Raw genomic sequence first — 25,934 nt, 5'->3', positions numbered from 1 at the left:
AATGAACCAGCTACAGACTGTGCAATATACAAGGTGCACTCGCCTTCATTACTTATCACTCTGCCAGTTAATAGGCAATTGTCTCTCAGCTAACACCTCTCCTTATGTTCTGCTCTGCAGTGCTGAGAAATGAGAGAGCATTTCTCCTCCAGCAGCCAGCCCCTTGTTAGCTTGTGACAATAGGGAGCCCTAACGGGTGACCTGAAGCTAGGAGGAAGAAGGATGTGCTGTTTCTTACTTGCTTGCTGACTAGATTGACTAATCCACTTGCCCATCTGAGTTCAAATCCCATTTAAAGTCAAAAGTGAACTCTTAGCCAGGGTTCCTAGCCTGTATAGATCGATCCTGATCAATAAACATCTAAATAACTCAGAAATGGGAAGACTGGGAGCAGATTAAGCAGCTGTAGTTGACATTTTAAAAACAAATGTAGGGGTGCCTGGATGGCTCAGTCAGTTAGCTCTTAGACTCTTGATTTCAGCTCAGGTCATGAGCTCATAGTTCGTGAGTTCGAGCCCCGCATCAACAGCACGGAGCCTGCTTGTGATTCTCTGTCTCCCTTACCCCCTCTATGCCCCTTTCAAAAATAAATAAATAGACATTTAAAAAAATGTGTTGGATGCCCGGGTGGCTCAGTTGGTTAAGCGTCAGACTTTGGCTCAGCTCATGATCTCACAGTTAGTGAGTTGGAGCCCTGCATTGGGCTCTGTGCTAACAGCTGGGAGCCTGGAGCCTGCTTCAGATTCTGTCTCCCTCTCTCTCTGCCCCTTCCCCCCTCAAAAATAAATAAACATTAAAAAGAAAAAAACAAATGTGAGTTGCAAATTGCTAAGAGAATAGACCTAAAGGTTCTCATCACAAGAAAAAAAAAATGTAACTATGCATAGTGATGTATGTTAACCAGACTTATTGAGGTGACCGTTTCACAACATATACATCTATCAGATCCTCATGTTGTACACCTAAAACTAATATAAGTCAATTATATCTCAATTGATAAATAAACCAATAAATATAGTGAAGAATATTCTAAAAAACCTAAGGTTCGTTACAGACAATATACCAAAACACACAGGACTTCTGTAATTACTGTCTCTCTGTCTCTGTCTCTCTCTCTCTCACTTTTGGCGCATGGATATGAATACCTTCTATGTGTGAGGCACTCATTGATGCAACTGAATGCAGCATATGTGGAATATACCTGTTCCCTGCCCAACTGGGCTTATCACCAAGGGAAAGGCAGCAGGTGCACACATATATCACTCTAATTAAGGAAAACTTGGGTAAATGTTGTGACCAAGTTATAAACAAAGTATGTGAAAAGAGAAGGGAGGAATAATCAATTCTGCCCATAGATCTTAACATAATGGCATTGTGTATGTGATATCATGCTATCATTGTGTTATACAACCAAAATATCATCATAATTGGGCAGATGAAGACATTAATGAAAAGAAATAGTCTTCTAAGAGTAATAACTGACAAGTGGCAGAGAGAGAACGTAGTCCTGTCTAATGCTCTCTAAACGAAATAGTGTGACTAATTTAGTCAGACAGTCAATATGTTCCTAATAAACAGAGAGGGATTCAGAAATTTAAAATGTGACCCCTTTCCTAAGAATCTGTCCCAGGAGGGGCGCCTGGGTGGCGCAGTCGGTTAAGCGTCCGACTTCAGCCAGGTCACGATCTCGCGGTCTGTGAGTTCGAGCCCCGCGTCGGGCTCTGGGCTGATGGCTCAGAGCCTGGAGCCTGTTTCCAGTTCTGTGTCTCCCTCTCTCTCTGCCCCTCCCCCATTCATGCTCTGTCTCTCTCTGTCCCAAAAATAAATAAACGTTGAAAAAAAAAATTAAAAAAAAAAAAAAAAGAATCTGTCCCAGGAAACAGACAAGGAAATGGATAATTGCTATATAGCATGATGATTTTTATGACACATGTGCCCATGAGATATCATGGAAATGCGTTAGAAGGTTGCCTAACCCAGCTGAGTTCAATTTGGAAGAAGTCTCAGAGTTAACCAGACCGTAAGGAGGAAGTAGGCGTTGCAAACTTGCCCCGCTGTCATGTGCAATGGCCCAGGGACAAAAGGGGTTGGAAGTGATACAGCACACAATATGAAGGCAGAGGTTGATAGAGTCTAGTCTAGAGAAGACGATGACAACTAGATTATAGAAGAAATTGTGTGTCATGTGTATCTAGTCTGTTCAGGCTGCCATAAAAAAATATATACCATAGATTGGGGGGCTTAAACAACAGAAACATTTTCTCACAGTTCTGGAGCCTGGGAAGTCCAGGATCCAGGTTCCAACCTATTCAGTTTTTGGTGAGAGATCTCTTCCTGCCACGTTTTCGCTGTATGCTCACATGGCCTTTCTTCCAGGGTCCGGCGTTGATGGTTGGAGGGGAGCGGAGAGAGAGGAGGTTTCAATGTCTTTTGTTTGAAGGACACTAATCCTGTTGGATTAGGGCTCCACCCTTATGATCTTATTTAACCTTAATTACCTTCTTTTTGGCCCTACCTCCAAATACAGTCACATTGGGGATTAAGGCTTCAGCATACGAATTTGAGGTTTGGGGGGAGACACAAGTCAGTCCAAAGCACCACACTTAAGATTTTAAGTTGTTAATTAAATCCAATGGGAATCTAAAACGGCCGTGACCAGGAGTATGTTCTGGGATGAGCCTTCCAGCGGGAGTAGTTGGACTCAATCCAGGGGGAGCCGTTGCAGGCTCCATCAGTAACCTTCAAAAGGAGACTTGAGATAATCAAAATGAAAAGAATGGCATTAGCAATACAGAAGCAGGCACCAAATCGAGAGATTTTAAAATGAGGTGGCTGTGAGTTAATTAGCCCTTTCCAACAGAAGGAGTGCTTGGGCTAAGGTTTGGCCCCAAAATGTTGATAAGATATGCAGGAAATAGCGGACAAGAGGGGACATGACAGTGCAGTGGAGGCTGACAGGAAGCCTGGCTTGCAGGTCGAATGCCATGCTAATCAGATCTGGGCTCTGGAAGGTAACTGACTGCCGCGTACAGGCAGGGCAGTTACAGGAGACAAAGGGACCACTTAGAAGCCTCAGATGATGGTACAGGCAGGAAGCCATAATGGAAGGAAGAGGAGGAGACATTTGGTAGGTGGGATCAGTGACTTAGGTGACCAATCAGATGTGGTAGGGGAGAGAGAGAGAGAGAGAGAGAGAGAAGTACAAGTAAATGAAGTCCAGGTGTCTTATCCAGCCCTTCCATTTTCTTCTTTTCTGGAATATCGTTCTCAGTGCTTTTTATACATTTAGTATGCTTCTAAATTGCTGAGTTTTACTGAACACACCATAGAGATAAAGACCATGCTGCATTATTTGTTGTAGGAAAGAATTTGCTTGACCAGGCACAGGCTATAAATGTAAAAGGTAACAGAACTGTCAAGAAAAATATGTGTGATGCTTTACCAGTACCATGGTGAAGGTGGTTTAGGAATTGGGGCGTTTAGATGCGGGTTCAAATTTTGGCTTCACCAGTCTCAGGCTTGCAACTTTGGACATTTATTGCCCTCAGCTTTAATTTTTCCACCTATAAATTGGAGTGTTTCCATTTAATATCAACACAGGTATAGCTGGAAAGACTTAGGGATCACCTGGTCCAAATTCCTTATGTTAATGATGAGGGAACTTTGTCTCAAAGCATTTAAACAACTTAGGTAATGACTCTGACTAATAGTGTTAGAATTAAAAAGTGATCTGCGTTAAGGGTGCCTGGGTGGCTCAGTTGGTTAAAACTGACTCTTGATTTGGGCTCAGGTCAGCCCCGGGTCGTGTGGGACTCTGTGCTGACAGCTCAGAGTCTGGGATTCTCTCTCTCTCCCTCCTTCTCTCTCTCTCTCTGCTCCTCCCCTGCTTGCGAGCTCCCTCTCTCTCAAAATAAATAAATAAAACCTTAAAAAAAACAGTGATCTACTTTGCATTGACTGTGTCTAATCAGCTTCCATTCCTGTTCTCCAAAAGGACTCTCCCAAGCATTTCCTCCCCCTAACCTCCAGCTTGCTGCTTCCGTCTTTCCCTTCTTCTTACTTTACCTTTAGCAGACGAAATGTCCCATCTTGGAACTTGGGCCACACCGTCTTTCCAGCTTCCCCTGATTGCCTTTCACCCGACAAATCCTACATTCTCCAGCCATGACAAGCTTCCTGTCATTCCCCCCAAACAGAGCCTGCCTTCTACCACCCCCTGATGCATTGACCAATCTTTCCTGGTTGGGATACCCCTCCTCTAAGACTTTCAGACTTCTATTCATCCCTCAGTATCAGTCACCTCCTTTGAGACACTTTTATTGATTCAGATTCATTCTATATTCCCTCAAAAATCAGTTGTAATAGCATGTCACAATTTGCTTCCTTCTTGGCATATCTGTTTTGCTCACTAGATCGCGATGCTTCTTAAGGCCAAGATCAGATCTTATTTATTTATCACAGGGTCGGCACTGAGCACAGCGTCAGCAGATTGGGGGCACATCGTAATTGTTTTAGGAATCAATGCATCTGGATCTGTGGCCTCGGTATATTTGTATCACCTAGTTGTATCCAGAAGCATGGACAGAGATAGTATACCATGGGTCACCATAATGGTCGGACTAACAGACCCGAGGAACCCAGTTTCTCTTGAGATCTAAATCAAGACCTCTGCTATTGGGGATTGCTGTACAGGTGGCCAGAGAGGCAAATGACACCTCAAGAATTGGATGCACAGATAAATCTGCATTATGGTGTATATGTTTGAATAGTACTTAAGACTAAAATATGTACCATGCAAGACGAATTCTTCTATCTTAATCCCTTTTCATAGGAATTGGGAAGTCAGACAGGCATCTGAGGCTTATTCATTCCTCTTCTGTGCCCTTCTCTTGAGCTCCATGCTTGCCCTTATGAGATGGTAATATTTATATAAACAGAAGTTGCTGGTATTTAACTCAGGATTCCATTGGACGAGCAACTCTCCCTTAATTGGGGCTGCCATTGCTGCAGGTGTGATGATGGCCGCTCTTCTTACCTTGTGTTGCTTTTTGGCTCCTTCCCGCAGCGCATTTATGCTGTATGAGAGGCAGTCTCCCAGTCAAGGCAAGAAATCCCATGGCTCCCGCTATTCATTCCTCTTTGCACATTCTCATGTCTTCTTGCTTCATTACTGACCACTGGGATTTGCTAAGGGGCCATTGGGACCAGTGGGTCAAGTGGGATTTGTACTATCTTCTGGGCATCTGCTTCTCCAGGTAGCATACTTTTCTGGCTCCCTCCCCCCCGACTCCATCCCCAAGAATAGGTCTGGGGTGCTACTAGTCCTTCTAAGTTTCATGATGAATCACAGATGCTGACACACTCATAATCCCCTGAACAGCCACATCTGGGGAGTGGTCACCATGTCAATGACTTCCTTGTCAAGTCTTCATCGATCTTGTTGACCATCTAAGCTCTATTTTTGAGTTAGATCCAATGTCCCAGTCATATCTCCTGGCCTACACCACAAGCCACCTGTTAAGTTTCTGCATGCTTTTCCAACTTTTACATTTTACTAATCTTCCTTTGCAGTGCTATCTACACCATGGTGATAGGATCTGGATTCTGCGTGAAAAGGGCCATCTTTAACATAACAAAACTATAACGAACCTTCAGATCTATACTGACCAAACAGAAACTCTTATTAGCAGTTTTCACTTAATTACCTTTTATGTGGACAGTATATATGAGTCACAGTATATATGAGTCAATATCCCCTGCTCCAGATCCAGAAGACAGAAAGGTGGAGGGATGGATGGATGGATAATAGAGATAGATAGATAGATAGATAGATAGACAGACAGATAGATGCTATCGCCCCCTTGTCTCCTTACTCCTAATCTGAAATAACCTTTAAAAAAAATCCTACTAACTTCAAATAAAGTGTGCACCTGTAAATGTCATAAATCTCTACCACAAATTGGTATAGGTGTGATGTGCTGTATTCTCAGTAATTTGATGCACAAGTTGAGTTTTTACGCATTGGCATGAACATCGGATCACAACGAAATACAGACTTCTCGTTCGAAATCTGGGGGATGAAACTGTATCTGGGTTGCCAAGGTTTGCAATGCGTGAATGAAGTGGAGAGGTTGCCAGTTTACATAATTATAGTTACGAAATTATGTAAAGTATGGCCGTGTCATCAAGGGGTTTAATCAGTTGTGCTTACAAAAAGAAAAAAAAAAGAACAACTGCTTCTGTTCATAATTTTGGCACATGCACACATTTCTGTGGCAAAGGGCCAACTGCATTTAATGCAATTCACGGATAACAAGGAGAGTTGATAGCCTCTAATGAGCAATTGACACAAGCACACAGAGAGAGATTAAGAATCCAGTTTAAACTTTGTTCAAAGCAGGAGGGCCATTTCCATTTGCTGTGACTCTTCATCTGAGCTGCTGAACGACATACGGAGTGAGAAGGGGCAACAATTCCTGCATTTCGTTATGTGAAGATAACGACCCCCAAATTGTGACGATACACGTCACTCTGGGTTTAAAAAAAATGTGTGCAGGGAAAGCCTGTCGTGCCTAGCAATGACAAGTGAGTCTTTGGTCTTAACGTGACTGAGATGATTGGAGAAAAACTGGATTGAAAATGTATTGTGCTATATTATTATCTCGAAGACTGATTATTATGCAAAAGCGTGTTCCAGTTTCAATTTTAAAAGCTACTAATTTGTTCTCAACAGCTGTAATTTGAGATCCCACGGGATGACATATGAGGATACACAGGAAACTTGGGGAGGCTATTGCTGGTTTGGGGACTTGATTCACCAAGGCTACTTGGCCGAGATTTCCACTGTCTGAAGCTATAATGACATGGAGGCAACAATGTAATGCATCACAGCTGGGATCTCATAATCTATGGAACACAATAAGGACCTGAAAGTGTACTAGAGAGAAGATCGTAGGGTGTATCTTTTAAATATTCTTTACCTTGGTTAGATTTGTATGCAGCAAAATAGGGAAGAGTTAGATGACTATGTTGACATGGAGTGGGTAACGTTGGTTATGTAGTAAAAACATCGTGCACTGACGTCCTGGAACCTGCTGAGAGCTTTCTAGCATACCGTGTCTTGAAGGTGTGCAAGGTCTACGTTGCATCTGACTCTATGTCCCAGTTCACCTCAATTAAGCAAATGAGCCAGACATTGTCGTAGTTGGGGATGCAAAGATAATAGCTATGATGGAAACAATACTTATTATCTCAACCGGTAAATAGTCATCTTTTATAATGGTATTTCAAAAAAACCTTTTTCTTCTGGAATTCATTTATGGCTCACTAGGATACTGTCTTGCATTTGGGGATGTGGAAATACACAGTGTTCATTAATTTTCACTGAAGACGGTGGTCAAACGCAAGAAGTTCTGATGTCTCTTAATACTCAAATAGCATTTAAGGGAAGGCTTATTACAGATCGATCATGTACAAAATCCTGGCTTATATTTTCTCTTTATGCTTCATAACTTAAAATTGTCTCGTGATGTCTCTTTCAGCTAACTCGATCATATTTAATGATCATTTTAATGCGATATGATCATGTTTTTCTTTGAGAAGCTTTTCAAAGCTATACAACTTCTCACCAGAAAAATGCTCCCACTCACTTCTATAAACACAACATATCGCATATATTTTCCGCAGATTGATCAGGTTGAGAAACGCTGCCTCGGATGCTATGAGTAAGAATGCACGCGTTTTTGAAGACGTAACCAATGAAATTACAGCTGCATTTGGAAATGAAGAGCCAATCTTTCAAGGGATTACACTTTTGGATTACAATTTAGTTTCCTATTTGAGTTACTGACACACTTGTATTTTGCCACAAACACGTGGTTGCAGTTTGCCCCTGTGATGCAAAATAAATTATTAGGCCGGGCTTCTGATAAGCTTAGCATGACTTTCGGTCAGAATTTTAGGGCTTTGGTAAGTAAGCATGGCTGTATGTGAAAGTGATCCTGCCCGTTAAGTGCCTGTGTATATGCTGTACCTCTTTGTGAGAGCCGAGGTTGCTATTGTAACGGACAAGCTACAATCCCAGGACTTCTTTTTAAATGCAGTTGAGTCCCATCCCCTCTGGGGCCAGGAGATGTTTAGAAGAGTCCATGCCACTAATCTGTCTTTGGAGCATTTCCAGAGCTGAACAGGTGATCCCATAAACCTATCCCCCTCTTGCTGTTTGGAGTGAGCAAGTGACTCGACAAGGTGGCTCCTTCTGGATGTAAATTGATTTTAATGATTTCTTTCTTTCTCCCCGGCAGGATTTATGTGGGCATCATTCATGTGACACCCTGGGAATGGCAGACGTTGGGACCATATGTTCCCCGGAGCGCAGCTGTGCTGTGATTGAAGATGATGGCCTCCATGCGGCTTTCACCGTGGCTCACGAAATTGGTATGCAGCGCCTTTTCTCTTCCCTCGCCAAATCAAACACTTGTAACAGCTGCAACGGGAACCAAAATACTTGGCAATTAATTCCAGATCTCTCCAGGTTCAGATGTACTGCTGGGGATTAAATGTGTTTATATTTGCACTTGTAGGGTTAACTGGTTAGGGAGAAGGAAGGCACAGTCGGGCACACAGGAGATGTTGCCTGTGGACAGTGTCATTTAAACGTGTAAGAGAAATTTGCGACACCTACTGTCCTGTGACGTGTATCCATCAATGACTCTGAGATGGCATTTGTCACGGTTGACTATGAAATGCAGCGAGGTGCCTCTTGAAAGTTACCCAAGAGTCTCCTGACTCCTCCGGGGCTAATCAGTTTTGCACAGAGATTTGTCACGTTTATTCCACTGTGAGCGATAATAGCTCCTGTCAAAGGTAAATAATAGCTTACAACAAACAGTCCTATCTCGTCTTTAATAACAAAGACAAACTGAGACCAACAGCCCACAGGGTTTGTCTTCAAATGTCACCCGATTTGCGTGTCATAAGAGACACGTCTAGGGGCGCCTGGGTGGCGCAGTCGGTTAAGCGTCCGACTTCAGCCAGGTCACGATCTCGCGGTCCGTGAGTTCGAGCCCCGCGTCGGGCTCTGGGCTGATGGCTCAGAGCCTGGAGCCTGTTTCCGATTCTGTGTCTCCCTCTCTCTCTGCCCCTCCCCAATTCATGCTCTGTCTCTCTCTGTCCCAAAAATAAATAAAAACGTTGAAAAAAAAATTAAAAAAAAAAAAAAAGAGACACGTCTAAATCTTAAGATTGGGAATTTAGGACGGAGTTAATTGTTGAAAAATATCCCAGCAGTTAGGAAATGTGTTTCCCGGGCAGTGACCTAGGTTCCTAGGTATATGAGTACTTTAGTATTTAGAATTAGATATTAGAATCAGACACATCTGGGCTCAATTCTTCCTAAAGTACTTTCTGCTGTGTGACATTGGTCTTACTATTTAAATTCTCAAAGCTTGTTTTCATATCTGAAGTATAGGAATAATGGTGCCGATTTCATGGAGTTATTTTGGGGTCCAAATTGGGTAGGTTACAGACACCAGCTGTTATTTATAACCACGTATGCTTTTGTTTTGCTTCTTAGGTAGCAAATTCATTTAACGTTAGACGTATGGCTCACCTTTTAGCATCATCTTCTTGGGAGCAGAGCATGCTTTGATACTTTTTTGCTCTATTTCTCTTAAACAGATGGAGGTTTTTAACCTAAAACTGTAATTCTCAAACAGAAATTAAAGCTGCTTTTTCACCTTCCTAGTAGGCAGAGAACATTTCACAGAGGGCAGGTTTCTGGCTGCTGTGTTTTCCCTGGAGAGTCAAATAACTTCAAAGCAGAGATGTAATTGTGTAAGTCAGCACAATGCAACAGTGAAGTGGAAATCAGTGGTTAAATTTCAATTCTGAAGTATTAATCACGACTCTAATTTTCTCCACTGACACTCTTCTTACTATCTAAGGAAAAAAAACAGCACACGGACATAAAAGCCTTAACATAAATAACCACCTTACAGCATCACTGAGAATAATTTAATTTACACAGTAATTGGGCATCTGTAGCCTCCAGACGGAGTCTCATCTCTGCCTCCGTGGTCTCTGATTTGTCTCACGCAAGCGATTCAGACACTGAGTCTCCATTTCTTGTCTGTAACGTGGGCTAATGATGAGATGTGTGCTACCTTAAAAGACCTGGCAGTGGGGCGCCTGGGTGGCTCAGTCGGTTGAGCGTCCATCCGACTTCGGCTCAGGTCATGATCTTGCGGTCTGTGAGTTCGAGCCCCGCGTCGGGCTCTGTGCTGACAGCTCAGAGCCTGGAGCCTGCTTCTGATTCTCTCCTCCCCCTCTCTCTCCACCCCACCCCTGCTGTACTCTGTCTCTCTCTGTCTTTCAAAAATGAATAAACATTAAAAAAAAAAAAAAAAGACCTGGCAAGCCTGAAAAGGTTTTTAAAACACATATGCTATTTGAGCTCTCGGAGCTGGGAATATGTCTTTACCTCTCTCTCATTTATACCTATTAAGCTGATAATGATACAGCCTAATATAGATCCTTAATCAGTATTTATTACCTATAGACGGATGTGCACGAGTGAGTAAGTGGGAAAAACACAAGAGCTGCCCAAGGCAACATTCTGAAAGTGCAGCAGAAGCTAAGAAGAATTAGCCCAAATGCTCCAGAGGATTATCATTAAGCAGAGATGATTTTGAAAGTACACCAGTAGTTAATCACCATTATTCAGAGCGATGGAAGTTCCGAAAGAAAGGTTCTGTATCTGTGGGTAGGCAGAGGCTGCTTCATCTCAGACTCTGTGAGTAAGTGACACTGTTGGATTGTGACATCAGCCATCCGTAAGATTATGAGCCCTACATCCTGATCTTCTAAAGAAGAGATTACAAAGTTCTTGAAGGAAGGGCTGTTTCTCCCTTTAATCCTGCAATGGTCTGTTATCACACATTGCTAGCATTTGGGAGGTTTCTCTGCAAGAGTATCGCTGTGGCAGTGAATTAAGTCTCTTTGGGGATGCATTAGACTCTCAAGACAACTGGGCTGGCATGAAGAACCTTCCGGCATCACCTTTCCCAGCCTTCCTGAATTCCTAAACCAAGGGTAAACGTGGGCAGGCCCAGCAGCCTGAGAAGTAGGAAGACAGGTGCTGATGAGAACAAATGTTTTATTAAAGCTGTTTATGTACAATAAGGACTTTTCTTAATGGTACAGTATTGGGCAGTTTTACAAGGGAACAATGATGGAGAAGTATAGGCTGCTATGCGAAAAACTCACGCCCAAATCTTTGATTATATGACCGTGCCCTCTGTTCCCTTTAATTTCTTGGTTGGGTCATCTCTATTTCCTTCTTTAGAATTCTCTATAATCCGTTCTTCAGTCAAACACTGCCCACTTAATCTATCTTTCTGCATTACATATAGCTTAATCTGAGAAACTTAAGATCTGGGGATAAGGGGATATGGGCTTAATTTTCCTTTCGCAAAGGGATCTGGCTTGCATTCTCTTTATTTTCTAATTGCTTTATTATTCTTTAATTTCACCTCTTGCCTAGATATTGTGAACATATGTTATAAAGTACGAGCCTTAAAGAAATTAGAGACAATAACCCCACAAAATATTTCCTAATCATCTGTCTGTTATTACAGTCTTGCCTCTGCAGCCAGCGTGATCTTTGGTAATGCCACTCTCTGAGCTGTTTCCGGCACTTTATTTTTAGATTGTTGCGTGAAACCATGGGTCTGAGCTAACCGTGCTCTGGATTCTAATTCCACTTCATTCTTCTCGTGTGATTTCTTCCCTTCCTTTTATTAGACATTTACCACTTTCCAGATTGGGAGGTTATATATATAGACTATGGACAGTGGTAAAGTGACCTCAGTTTTTGCTAGAGTGCTTTGAAATCTGCTTGAGAACATTCCAAAACGTGCAATTTGCTTCATGCACACAGACTGTGGAGGTATGTTACTGTGCTCAAAGCATAAGCCATGAAGAAAATTTCTAGGCTGTTCCCATAATTTTTCTACTTGATTTCTTCTATAAGCAGTAAAAGGATATACAGTGAGACCTTGAAGTGCAAGTAACTTGGTCTGTGAGTGTTTCACAAGATGAGCAAATAGGTCTAATAAATTTTAACTTGCTAACCGAGCGATGTCTTGCAATACGAGTAGTACGTGAGGCTGAACATCGCACGATCACAACCGAGCTGGTGGTTCTTGAAATTCGCTTTGAGACACGAGTGCTTTGGATTACAAACGTGCTTTCCCAGAACGAATTATGTTCGCAGACCAAGGTTTTACTGTATTTGATGAAGGAAAATGCTTTCGGGGTGCCTGTGGCTCCGTCGGATCTTGATTCCGATTCAGGTTGGGATTTCGCATCCTGTGAGTTCGAGCCCCAGGTCGGGCTCCACGCTGACAGTGCAGAGCCTGCTTGGGATTCTCTCTCTCCATTCTCTCTGCCCCTCCCCCACTCACTCTCTCTGTCTTGAAATGAATACACTTAATTTTTTTTTTTTTAATTAAGGAAGGAAAAGAATAATGCTTCCATTAACGGACTTAAAGTTTCTCACGCTATGCCCCACCACTGCGTATTTCTGTACCTAGTGGTTTAAAATACAGAGTCATATTTGAATCACAATTTTCTTTGGTCTTGTATCCCCTCTATCTAAAATGTTTCCGAACTTGAAAATTAACGTGAAGTACTTGAACTAGCCTGAAGGACCCATCTTACAGCTTCTCTGTCCATCAGGCTAAAATCAGAGTGGCTTCAATGAACAATTCTGAAAAGTGACTCTTTCCCTGGACCAGATATTAATGTGAACACTTCTCTTTTCCTGCTAATCGTTTCTGTAAAAAGAGCTAGCTTTTGGAGATATATAGTCTACTGATGCCAGTGCAGGCTTCTGGAAAATAGATTTTGATAAATACAGACCCGACACAGGCAATAATAATTTGTCTTCCTCCTTGCTATGTTTTGTGTATGTAAACATCGACTAAATTGTTCGGACATTGTAAGAAGTCGCTTTAAACTCTCGGGAACACAGTCCTCATCCGTGTGCCTTGAGTGGAGGCAAGAATGTGGTTATGGCCATTTTATAACCCAAGTGTGAACTGTGGAAAGTTTGCAAGTGAATGTAAGTTTACATTTTGAGTTTATATTTTTAACTTGTCAAACTTTTATTATTGGCTTGTAATAATAAAGATTTCACCTGCTGCACACATGGTTCTCCAAAATAATAATTTTATTGATGTTGGGCCAGCTCCCCATATGCGAGGGAGAACAATCTGATTTTATTTAGGCTAATGAAATCCATCATTTGCGAACTTGCTGGAGCTTTGCTTTATCGTAGTTAATTATAAAATGTGCTAAGGGAATCTCTCCACCGTGAAAGACTCCAAAATGCTTCCTGAGCTAAAGTCAGGCAACTTAAAAAGTCAAAGCCAAGTATTCAGCTGGAGGCTTAGGAAGTAAGTGGTGGAGACACGGCAGCCCGGCTGCCCCTGTTTTGCTGTGGTTAGAGGGAGTTCTTTGGTTGCGCTGATGTGTGTGACTGTGCTCCCAGAGATGATTAGATTAAACAAGGCCATGTTTTGAAAAGCTGCAGAGGCCCTCGAAACACCATAGACTGAAGCCAACACACTGAATCAGATGTCAGGACCAACTGTGAATGTGGAGTGAAAGGAAGCTAGGATTAAACTTGGATTTAAACCCGAACGTATAGCTTTAATCAACATGAGCTAAACGTATCATTATTATTATTATTATTATTATTATTACTATTATTTTCTATCTAGTCTGGAGCCATGCCACACTGTCTTTCTTGGCCCCCAGATGAAAGGTGGAAATGGGTCTCGACTCTACGTCCCGCAGCAATGGGAGATTTAGGGTTTTTTGTGTGCCGGTTCTGTGTTTTCTATATCATATCCCAATTCCCATTTCTCTTGTGGAAGCCTCTAGATTGCCTGCCACATGTGTAGAAATCCAAGTTGAAGGTCACATAAAAAGTAAAGACATCACAAACTTGATGCATGATTTTTTCCCCCTCTAATGGTTAGCAAACGTCTCCTTCTGTCCTCAATTGTCTGTTAATATCAAAATTTATCAAAACTACGTAAGATTAGAGTACTCAAGAGCATAACAAAGCGAGGATATCAGTGAGAACAATAAAGTCAGCTCACAATCCCTGGGCCTTTGATACTTGTCAAGCGTATTTTCTAAGCACCTTGCATCTTTTATATTATTTAATCCTCACAAAATGCCATGGGGTAAGCACTATCAATGAGTCACCCAAGAAAGGAAAAAACACAGAGATGTAAGCATCTTTAAGAAGTTTCTAAACGTGCCTGAGGTCAACAGCTAGTATACTGCTAGGGTAAGACGTGAACCCAATTCACTTGACTCTAAAACCCAAGATTTTGATGCTATCCTATAGTGGCTCGTTAGTGTTGATCTTCCAGGAGATAATCCTGAATTTGGTTACAAAGGATGCAATATCCTTTGTATCCACAGCTAGCTAGAAGGCCCCCAAATTAAGTTTTCTTCCTTCCGAATTCTATAACTGATGCAACACTTACCATTCATGCTTAACGTTTTGAAATGGGAGTTTGTAAGGGTTTTATCACTTCTGCATAAGGCTTTGCATTTGAATAGACATGTAGGATCCGGTTCCTGGAGCTCCTGATTCTCTTCTTCAAGGATTCTGGATTCGGATCCCACGTGAGCTGTTGGCTCACTTTTCAACCCCTGGCAAGATCTTCTTACACCTCAATAATCCCAGCTGGAAAATTAGGTAAAATAAAAACATGACCTCATGAAGAAACAGATGCTTCATCCGAGCTGTTCTTTCTTAAGTAAACACATTACAGAGCTTTTTGTGACTTTTTGTAGGATGTGGTGCTCTGTCCCCTTGTCCGTTGGTCAGCTTAGGGTCAAGATACAAGAGTTTGAAATGCTGTCTAATTTTCAGACCAAAGTTTAGAAGAACAACCCAATTTCCTTCCTGAGGTTAATATTGTAAGTTAGCCCTAGTTGTAGAGTAACACCTGAGCTGAATAAGACGCTGGACCAACATTTCCCTTTGTAGTAACATGTCTTCACCTGGTGTATATACATTTTCTCAGATTTACTAACATCAGAGTCATTTGTGAATTTAAGGAGGCAAGATACTCTTTAAGTCTATACTGTGAATATCAAAGATGAAATTTATTTAATGAGATCTCACTCATTTTGCCTTTAAAAAGACAATTACCGTACTAGAGAAATTACTGGGTGACTAATTGTTTGCTATTTCTGAGATTAACAGTATAATTCAAACTCCTGCCCTACAGACTTTGCTTTGGCATAATTCACCATGAAATTTATTTCCTTGTGTAATCCAAATAAGCTCTTTCCAGATCTTACTTTGTGTGATGGGCACTCATGAGCAAGATTGTTGTATTTGTGATATGATCGAATGTCTTTTAAGAATAGATAAGTATTCTCTCCAAAAGCATTTGCAATTTACATCTTGACTTTTAATAATGATTTCAAAGAACAAGAGGCAGTTCTGAAGCCTGTAGCACTTGGGAAAATATTGGATTACCCAGGTGCATTATTCTCCGAGCTTCCTTCTGACTTCTGTAATACCTTTCATGTTCTTAGTTCATATATAAATACAAATGTCATTAACAAGTGCACTCACTACACAAGTGTGTTTGTTCCTTTCTTTGCCTCCAGATTTGAGGTGAAAGGTTTCCAGCTACGTTAATCAAGAATTAAAGATTGACTGCATGGGGTGCCTGGGTGGTTCAGTCGGTTGAGCTTCCGACTTCGGCTCAGGTCATGATCTCACAGCTCGTGAGTTCGAGCCCCGCGTCAGGCTCTGTGCTGACAGCTCGGAGCCTGGAGCCTGCCTCGGATTCCATGTCTCCCTCTCTCTCTGCCCCTCCCCCATTCATGCTCTGTCTCTGTCTCAAAAATAAATGTTAAAAAAAATTTAATAATAAAAAAAAGAATTAAAGATCGACTGCAAAAGATAGCCTTGTAAACAAGATGACTTAACGTAGTTAAAGCAAACTGCTCTTCAATCTTTTGCACGTCTACTAATTACAAATACTAATACTTCCAATTTTAATATTCATACGAACACTAATTCTTGCAAATGCAAATACTAATTCGTCCTTAAAGCGAGACTTTGGGACCTCTACTTGAAACCCTGACAGTGAGTTATCGCCTTCTGTCTACTTTCTACGTTGTCTCTTCTCGGTAGGGGTTTGACTCTAGGAGCTCGGTTGAGCTTCTTCAGATCTCTTCTTTTACCTTCAAAACTGCCTTGATTCCTCCTCACTCTTCTTTTCTTTTCTTTTCTTTTCTTTTCTTTTCTTTTCTTTTCTTGCTTTTTTTTTTAAGGTTTATTTGCTTTGAGAGGGAGAAAGAGAGAGAGAAAGGGGGAAGGGCAGAGGGGGAGGGAGAGAAAGAATCCCAAGCAGGCTCCTCACTGTCAAGGTAGGGCACCACATAGAGCTCGATCTGAGGAACCCTGAGATCGTGACCTGAGCCGAGGCCAAGAGTCAGATGCTTGACCGACTGAGTCTCCCACGTGCCCTCCACTCTTCTTTTCTACGGGGACTTTGGAAAGAAATACCTGGCTTTCCGAGGGTGACAATTGCCTTTCTCTGTGGGTTCCTTGGTTCTATCACTCGGCCTCCTCCAAGGACTTCACCCCTCAACTAACTCTGCTCTGTATTGCTCTAAAGACTCCTCGTAAAATGCATTTTGATAGACCAACACCCTAAGTTTAGGGGTTGTAAACATTTTCTCCACCAAGGCTTCATTCATATGCTTCATTTGCCGTCTTAATCTCTGGGACGCATTTGTGCAAATCCCAGCTGTGCTAATCCTGCTGAAGGCTGCTTCTCAGGAAAATGCTTCGTCTCTGCTCACATCTGCAATTTTCAACATCCCCGTGGGTGACTGATGAACGAATTCTCACTGGAAGAGGCAGATGTCCTAGGAGATCAGGGACATCGTGATCCATTCTAATTAAACCTTTCACAACACCGACTCGAAATGCATTATTGTCCGCTACGACATTATATCTTAAGTTTCCTGGATTCTGGATTTTTCTATGTTAATAAGCGTTTAGTGCCATAGTGTGTGGTCTCTAACGTGAGTGTCCTTTTAAAATATCCTGCGCTTTTATATGTATCTTGGCATTTCAGGGCTCAGAGATATTGGCAAACCTCAGGCTGACATTAATGTCTTAGCATAATGATCGGGGGACTCACATTTGAAAATACCACAACTTTTGCTGCTCACGGCCTTTAGTATGGCTGTCACGTCTCTCCTGAAGAGCATCCAAACATTCCTCACATTGATCTTCCATTTTAATTCCTGTCCAGCTCCTGAAGGGAAGTCACATGGGTCTCTCTCACTGTGCCCTGCTTCCAGCTACTGGAACGGACTGCCTGTTTCTGTGGGTGCTTAAATGTCCTTCGCGTTGGCCATGACTCCTATTGTCCTTTAGAGAGCATGCTTCTCCCAACCAGCCGACGGACTTTCTTCATGGAGAACAGAATATTCCTCCAAAGATTCTGTCTTTCCCTTGACCCCTAAGCCGTCCGTTCCCGATTCACTTTTGCAGATCGTAGAAAATTCACATCTTCTTTTAGCTCTTACTGAAGTGGAACTAGGATTTGTTCCTGCTCAGAATGGCAATCTTTTCTGATCGCCATATAAAAATTCCTTATACGTATCTTCGGCAGCAGCTAAGCTACGCTGATAAATTAGGAAATTGACCGAGCATAAGATTCACAATATCCTGCCAAGTGGCATGCCAAAAGATACATAAAACTATAACAAAATATTTTTTTTTGTTTTTTTTAACGTTTATTCATTTTTGAGAGACAGAGCATGAGCGGGGAAGGGGCAGGGAGAGAGGGACACATAGAATCCAAAGCAGGCTCCAGGCTCCGAGCTGTCAGCACAGACCCCGACGTGGGGCTCAAACTCACAAACCGTGAGATCATGACCTGAGCTGAAGTCGGATGCTCAACCGACTGCGCCACCCAGGCGCCCCACAAAATATTTTTAAATAAACTGTTTGGCTTATATAATTGAAATCTTTAAAAAATTATATGTGTCGCTGTTCTATATGAAAGAAAAAATCGAGGTACTCTTCAGGGCTTCTCAAAGGTACTTTGGTATTTGCCACATGGTCTGTATTCTATTCTTTTTTTTTCCTTTTTTTTTAAGTTTTTATTTATTTACTGTGAGAGAGAGAGTCCCATCCAGGCTCCGCACTATCAGCTCGGAGCCCGATGCAGGGCTCGAACTCACAAACCGTGAGATCATAACCTGAGCCAAAATCTAAAGTTGGATGCTGACCCCACGGAGCCACCCGGGCGCCCCAGCCTGTATTGTAATTCAGAAGTCTGAAATTTACCCTCCAAAATCACCTGATGCTGTAATAAAAATTCATATGGAAAGTGTTATTTGTTTCGACACATTTGGAGGAAAAGACTATTGCTTTGTTAAATAGATCCGAATATCTTATGAAATAGAATGCGAAATCACCTATTTTTCTCAAATATAAAACCTGGATTCAAATAAATGTTAAGTGGCAGAGGTCACCCTAGGCCACTTTCCCTCTCTCTCTTCTATGCCAGGGGGAAAAAAAAAACCCAAGTGTGAAATTTCCACACAAATCTCACAGCGTTAGCTGATAACGATTCTACGACGGAAAAGTTCAAGAAAGCACAGAGTGCCTTCTCCACAAGTGTTCTTTGCACTAAGTAACTTTAAGCCATTTTGGACCCGACATGGTGAAAGGTCCTGTTTTTTTCAGAGCTGTGGGTTGCATCAAGAAAACTCCATGTACCATCCAAAACTTGGACAACCCCCGCCCCCCCCCCCCACCGTCTCCTTTTGCGTGTTATTTGGGACATACTTAACAGACTCTGATGCACATTCGTGCTACTGAGGAAATAAAACGCGAGAGCAGGAGGGTTTCCCACAGAAAACTTGCTAGGCTGGCAAATGCTATTGAAGTAAATAACTGTATAAATACCATAAAAATGCGGAGCTTTGGAAGGTCACTGAGCCCTGGCCACTTAATTTCAGCCGCAACAACAAGCAGCTGCTTGGTGGACAGTTTTGTTATGAGGTGTTGGTGATTTAACAAGTTGGCCAAAAGTAGCTGGAATGTGGAATGAGAGATTTCATCTCTGTTGGGTTTTACTCTTGTGCACTGAACTTTTTTGGGTTTTTTTTTTGTTGTTGTTGCTTTTTGGCAGAATGACCAAAGTCCCTGCCTTTGGCATCCGGGAACCCAATGCAGTCATCGTTTTTCTATAGTATTTTATACACCCTTTTTTTTGATCCTTTGTGTATGATTCTATAAAACTTTACCAAAAAAAAAAAAAAAAGCTATTAGGATCTACTTGTCTACTTTTTCAGAGTCTCTACAAAATACTGTCCTGGAATTAAAAAAAAAAAATTTAGGGGCGCCTGGGTGGCTCAGTCAGTTGCACGTCCGACTTCGGCTCAGGTCATGATCTCACGGTTCGTGGGTTCGAGCCCCGCGTTGGGCTCTGTGCTGACAGCTCGGAGCCTGGAGCCTGCTTTGGATTCTGTGTCTCCCTCTCTCTCTGCCCCTCCCCTGTTCATGCTCTGTCTCTCTCTGTCTCAAAAATAAAGAAAAAACATTAAAAAAATTAAAAAAAATTTTTGGATATCCTGGAGAATGTCATTTTATCCTTAGACTATGTGAAAATCTTATATAACAATAAAAAAAAAGACTAGATTATAAGAATGTGGTTGGGACACTGAGCTTGATAGACTGGAAATGGCAGCCTGGGATTGCAGGGAGCATGCATAGTGAGCTGGAGCACGAACACCCACGGGGCTGAGTGGTTTGGGACAATCACCGACGTTTCTTGTAGCTGTTCTCTCTTTAAGCTCTCACCCGCCGCGATGGGCATCTTCGTGCCCTAGACGGTTCTTCAATGGGTATGTTTTTCAAAATCTGTCATTTATTTGGGGGATGAGCAAACATGCAGAACTCTCTAAACAAAGGAAACGAAAGGGTGACAGCAAGCTTACCTTTGTTGGGAACCAGAACGTTACTAATTTCACTCCTCTTTCTTTCCCCCCCTTGTCGTCTCTTGGATAGCTACCTGGTAACTTGGCCAAGAAAATAGAAGTCACTGACATTCAACAACCATCTATTAAGTGTTTGCAACTTGCAGAACATTGAGTTAAATACAGAGGTTTCAACAGTGGATGGAGGAGATGTTCTCTGATCTCATGGGGCTCCTGGTTGATCAGAGAAGGCGGAAAATTAGACAAGTAATCAAAATAACATGTAGTCAGGGCTATGACATAATCCCACAGTTGCTTTGCGAATTCTAGATTCTAAATAAGGCCTGTTTCTACACGTCGTTGAGCATGTGTGATCCAGATGGATTATGGGACCGTCTATTCCTTTGTGTAATTTTTCAGTTTTCCTCTAAATGTTCACCAAAAGTGACTGCTCTGACTACACACAGCTTTAATTTCCCTGGGGGTCCAGTCTGTGCATGAGAAAGCAGTTAAAATGAACTCATGTACAGTTGGGGGCAGGGGAGGGAGACCAAGTGCTAGTATAATTGTCACGGAAAAGTAGAAATGCAAAATCGCTCATTATCTGCGCTCCCGCTCTTCTCTCCCTTAGGACATCTACTTGGCCTCTCCCATGATGATTCCAAATTCTGTGAAGAGAACTTTGGTTCCACAGAAGATAAGCGCTTAATGTCTTCCATCCTAACCAGCATCGACGCGTCCAAACCCTGGTCCAAGTGCACTTCAGCCACCATCACAGAATTCCTGGATGATGGCCATGGTATGTGTCATTCAAGACAACACGGGCTCAGTCACAAAACTTAGGGGGGGGTTATTACCAGTGTTACTTTATTACGTCCTCACGAAACCCACCACGCCCTGTGAGACGGTGGTTGTTTAGGTAGGGTCAGAAAAGGACCAAAGGGACTGTCTGTTGTTGTATAATGCCAACGTCCTTGGTGGCATTATAGCTATGGTATTTTTGCTTTGGAATTGAAAAGTTCAAAAGAGAAACAGTGTGGGAGACCACACAGAATGCCTAGCTAGTGCCCTGAAAGCCTGGCTTCTATTCCGTCCTTCACCACTAGCTTCCTGTGAGAATGTTGGCAGACATCTTGTTTCCCTGCTATTAATATGACTCTCAGAATTATTTGTTACATGCCTCTTACAAGGGTGTGGTTAAAATGTAGGTGACCATTCTGTTGGATCCTCTTCACGGCAACAGAAAGACAGGAAAGGAAGCTCTTTAGATTTGCATTCACTGGAAGAATCTGGTTTTATCCTGACAGCAGATTCTCCTAGAAGTAGAATGAAAACTACAGAAAAGAACAAGAAAATCAATCTGAATGGTGAGAAAATACTCTAAGAACTTCAAAGGAAAATCTTTGGTTTTATCCATTAGATACAGTTCAAGAGCATAGCACACTTTATTAAATTCTGTAAATCTAGGATTAGTCCTGTAAATTATATAAAAATACCAAGGAAGTCACAGTTTTTAGAAATAATAAATTCTGACCTTTAAGTAGTTTTTGAAACAAGCTGTTGCTAATTTCCTAACATCCTTTTTTATTTTCTTTATTTTTTTCATCTTTTATTATTTTAAAGTCCTAGACACACAGGATAGATGCATTAGAGTTGAGGTAGTTGACCTACAGAGACCGTGTGGTTCACAATTTTCTCAGGTTATAGCAATGGACATATTCTCATTCCTTTCTTTCCTCTTAAAATTTGTCTCTTTCCGAAACTGGTGGTTGAACTGAATATGACAGAAATTTTTGATCATGATAATTGTCCATAAAATTATCTCATGATGCATGGCTTAGAGTTAGCTGAAGAGGACCCGTGATAGTTGTTTTTCTTGGTTCCACAAAGCTAATGGCGTAACATTTCATAATATCTTAGTGAGTTGGCCATCTTGAACACTGGCTAAGTAACGTCAAAACAATTGATGAATCCTTCAAAGAAATTCTGCTACCAAGTTCTTTGGTATCTTGGAGGCAAAATCTGTTCATTAACTCCATTTTGCTATGTTAGTGGTGAACCAGTAATGCTTTAGCTACTTTAAACTCTTTAAAATATCCTATTCCTAAAACAATCCAGGCCTAGCCTGGTTTAAAATTTCCCTCAATAGAAGCTGCTCTTTGCTCATTGGATGGACGTCCCAATATCTCAAAGATTTAGGAAAAAATACTAAGAATCCATGTGTCAGGCTTTTTCTTAAGACTAATAATAAGGGGTATTTTTCAGTGCAGCTCAGTTTACAATGCTGACTTAAAGATGGTAAAGTCCTGCAATTGAATGTTTACCTAATTATCTGCCTGTGCACATCGAACAAGTCAGTATCTAATAAAGTCCCTCTTGGGTGGGGCATTAGTCTCCGCTCTTAATATCACTTTTGCTGCTTTTTTCCCAGGTTTTCTGAAAATGAGATAGCATTAGTATTTTATTTCAGAATACACATTACACATTCCAAAAGTTTGAGCTAAACTTTGAATCCCTAAATGAATGGATTTAGTTGCTAAGGCAGCAAATACTTATGGCTAAAACGGGACCATTTTTATTTTCCTGTGCAAGTATTAGGTCAGCTAATTACAATGCTGTGCAGAATTGTGTTCCTTATTGCCATAATTTTGGAATGAGTTGTTTATTTCATGTTTGTGGAATTCATGATCTTACTTTCTGTGCAGTAAATATGCTTCCAGTATTGTCTTCATTTTTAAACATCACTCCTGTATTTAAGAGTCCACGCTCAGATTTTTAAAACTTTTGCAACAAATTTACATAGTTTACATGTGTCTCTATGTCCATTCCAGAGATCTTCATGGTAGATAGCAACCAAGAGCATACTTTTAGTCGATGTGGATCTTATCACTTGCGTTGATAAAATCTTATCTGAATTTCCCACTCACATGTTAAATACATTGATTAAATTACCAAAATTCTTGGAACAGCAAATTCTCATAGTCTACTTCCTAAATTTATTCATTTCTTGAAGCTTAGACTCTTACTTTTGAATATATTGGTCAGGCAGTCTTGTGTTATGACTAACACACACACACACACACACACACACACACACACACACACAAGCACACACACACTGATTTTTATCAGGAGCCTGTAATGAATAAAGTCATTTCAGAATATGGAGAGCCAAAGAAAGTAGGGTACAATTGCAAAGCTCAATCACGCTCATTTCAAAACAGCACACACAGATACCGAAACAGTGATACCCTCTATGTACTGTGATTTAAGTGGGAATTCAAATAATTTAATAACTTTTACACTGCCACCAAAAAATCAAGTTAAGTCAGTTTATGTGAAAGTGCAGTGACAGTAAGCCCAGGGGCGCCTGGGTGGCTCCGGCTTGGTCTGTTGGGGTTCCAGCTTCAGCTTAGGGCATGATCTCGTGGTCTGTGAGTTCGAGCCCCGCGTCGGGCTCTGTGCTGACATCTCGGAGCCTGGAGCCTGCTTCAGATTCTGCGTCCCTCTCTCTCTCTGCCCCTCCCCCGCTCATGCTCTGTCTTTCTCTCTCTGTCAAAAATAAATAAACATAAAAAAAAAAGAACTAGTAAGCCTGATTTTGAGATGGTTGAGGCTCTGACATTTCAGCTTCAGAGCTTGGGAGAAAACCAGGGAGAGCATCAAAATCCTAGAGGAAAGACAAACAAACAAACACATCTTTCTTAAAAGACTAGACTGATACCAAGAAACCATATTGTAAAATCCTTTTACTTTGCTTATAGGAAATGACTCAGACTTCCATGCAAAGCCCTTTCATTCATAGTTAATAGAAATGGTTCTACTATTTTTCTGCACTACTTGTCTAGGCTGCTAACAGTTTAAAGCCATAAAATGGTCATCATGGCAGGGATCAGGGGGAGCTTCTGGCAGGTAAACTGAGAGCAAGGAGGGATATCATTTGACAATGAAGGAGAAACCAGAAAAGCTGTAAAATGTAGCCCTAAAAGCTCAGAGGTCTGGTACCTTTTGCCTAAAGGTCAAAAATGGTATCATATCACCGTAATCCCCGAAGGTACCTCTATGTTTCCATGTGATACAATGATCGATGCTCAGAAAAAAATGATTTGCTCTGTAGGAAGATTAAATTGATTAAATTGTGACACTAATATAAAGGCAGCAAAGCCAAGGAGATACTCTCACAAAATTTATACAATTTTTAGATGGTGTCTAAAGAGTTCCTTGTCTGGAAAGTCTATTCATGGATAAAGAGCTCATCCGTCTCCTTCCCACCGGTGCTAGAGAAATGAGGTCTTAAAGCTCAATTAAATTCCCATGATTTGATTTGTTTTTAAAATTATTAGCCATAAGTAGCTGGACATTTGTAGCACTCTCCCACTGCCAAATTTAAATTCATTAATACTGAGTGTTTCCTGATTTCATTCCAACAAAGAAGTATGTAACAATTAGGTTACGGTTGAAAAGTCAACACGCACAGGCTAAAATAACTGGACTGCCGATTTGTGATTCAGAAAAGGAGAAGCCACGTCTCAGGGGCACTCCCCCACCAGCCTCGCCAAGATACTTGTAGACATTCTGCAGCGTTTATACAACTTAGCTCTATGCAAGCTGGCGAGGACTGTGATCCCCAAAAATCAGGGTAAGCACCAGCAGAGAAATTGTGCGGTGAAAGCAGGTTGCTGAATTTCTTTTCTCAAAGGCTAATAACCGTGAAGCCAAAAAGATAGCTGTGTCCACTCTATCCCGAAGTCCACGGTGCGAGGTGATGAGGAAGGCCACCCCCCAAACAGGTGCAGCTCAAGAGGACCCTTGACACAGGCTGCTAAGGAAAATCTAGAGACAACTTTGAAATATTAACATGGGACATACTTGAAGAGCTAAGTTTATAGCCATCTACTAAACACAGAACTTTGGAGATAAAATGGTATTAGAGAACCAGTTCTCTGAATCCAGTGTAGACTATGACGCTAATAATGAGATCTTAACATTCAGTTTTTAAGGCAATACTCATAAAACTCCAGGCCCATCATGACAGTATCTTGATTTTCACAGCAAATGTATTCTTTAAAAAGAGTCTGCAAATAAGGACATACTTAAAGGACTGGTATTTTTAAACAGCTATGCTTCACCCTATAACAAGGAGACTTTTTCATCTAATTTCCTCGGCGTAACATTTGCTAAACAGTGCACTTCAAGCTTGTGACAGTGTCACCAACAGATCCCTGGAATTGCCTTTGGTTAGCAACAATGGTCTGTGCGTTGTCAATGGCCTCAAGGTGTCTCTGTCACCTGGCCCGTAATACATCACTTCCTCTTCTACTGCTAGCCATTCAAATAAACACCTATAAACATTGGGGTCCAAGTGCCCCTGTGCATCAGCACTCCTGTATCCCTTGGGTAAATTCCTAGCAGTGCTACTGCTGGGTCATAGGGTAGATCTATTTTTAATTTTTTGAGGAACCTCCACACTGTTTTCCGGAGCGGCTGCACCAGTTTGCATTCCCACCAACAGTGTTGATGGGGGATGGGAGGGAGGGGAGGGTGGGTGATGGGCATTGAGGAGGGCACCTGTTGGGATGAGCACTGAGTGTTGTATGGAAACCAAGTTGACAATAAATTTCATAATTTAAAAAATATATGAAAGGCCAAGATAACTTCAAGATCATTTTATAGGTTTATGAAGAATAAACATACATTTTAAATATATAAAAAAAATAAACACCTAAAAGAACTATGAGTTGCCAGGGAGATATGCTTGCAAGTGAAAGGGGACAAGTTTCATTGGGAATATTCATTGATTTCTGATATACCATGGGTATTCGGACCGATGCTTAATTTCATGCCTGTGCTATTGGAAAGGAAGAGAAAACAGAAAAATAACCATC

General features: G+C 41.5%; 1 protein-coding gene across 1 annotated transcript in view; it reads left to right on the top strand.

The window, feature by feature from the left end:
- Window positions 1-25,934, top strand: part of ADAMTS5 (ADAM metallopeptidase with thrombospondin type 1 motif 5) — a 45,122-nt gene that overhangs the window by 4,779 nt on the left and 14,409 nt on the right. Inside the window, exons 2-3 of the mRNA XM_047100158.1 lie at window positions 8,304-8,436; window positions 20,681-20,848. Of these exons, the coding sequence (XP_046956114.1) occupies window positions 8,304-8,436; window positions 20,681-20,848 (301 nt within the window). The remainder of the gene's footprint in view (window positions 1-8,303; window positions 8,437-20,680; window positions 20,849-25,934) is intronic.

The sequence above is a fragment of the Lynx rufus genome, unplaced genomic scaffold (genome assembly GCF_022079265.1).
Source record: "Lynx rufus isolate CCGP_SWC_20201006 ecotype Redwood Valley unplaced genomic scaffold, mLynRuf1.p SCAF_5, whole genome shotgun sequence".
Taxonomy (NCBI): domain Eukaryota; kingdom Metazoa; phylum Chordata; class Mammalia; order Carnivora; family Felidae; genus Lynx; species Lynx rufus.
This window is presented reverse-complemented; position numbering and strand designations above follow the sequence as displayed.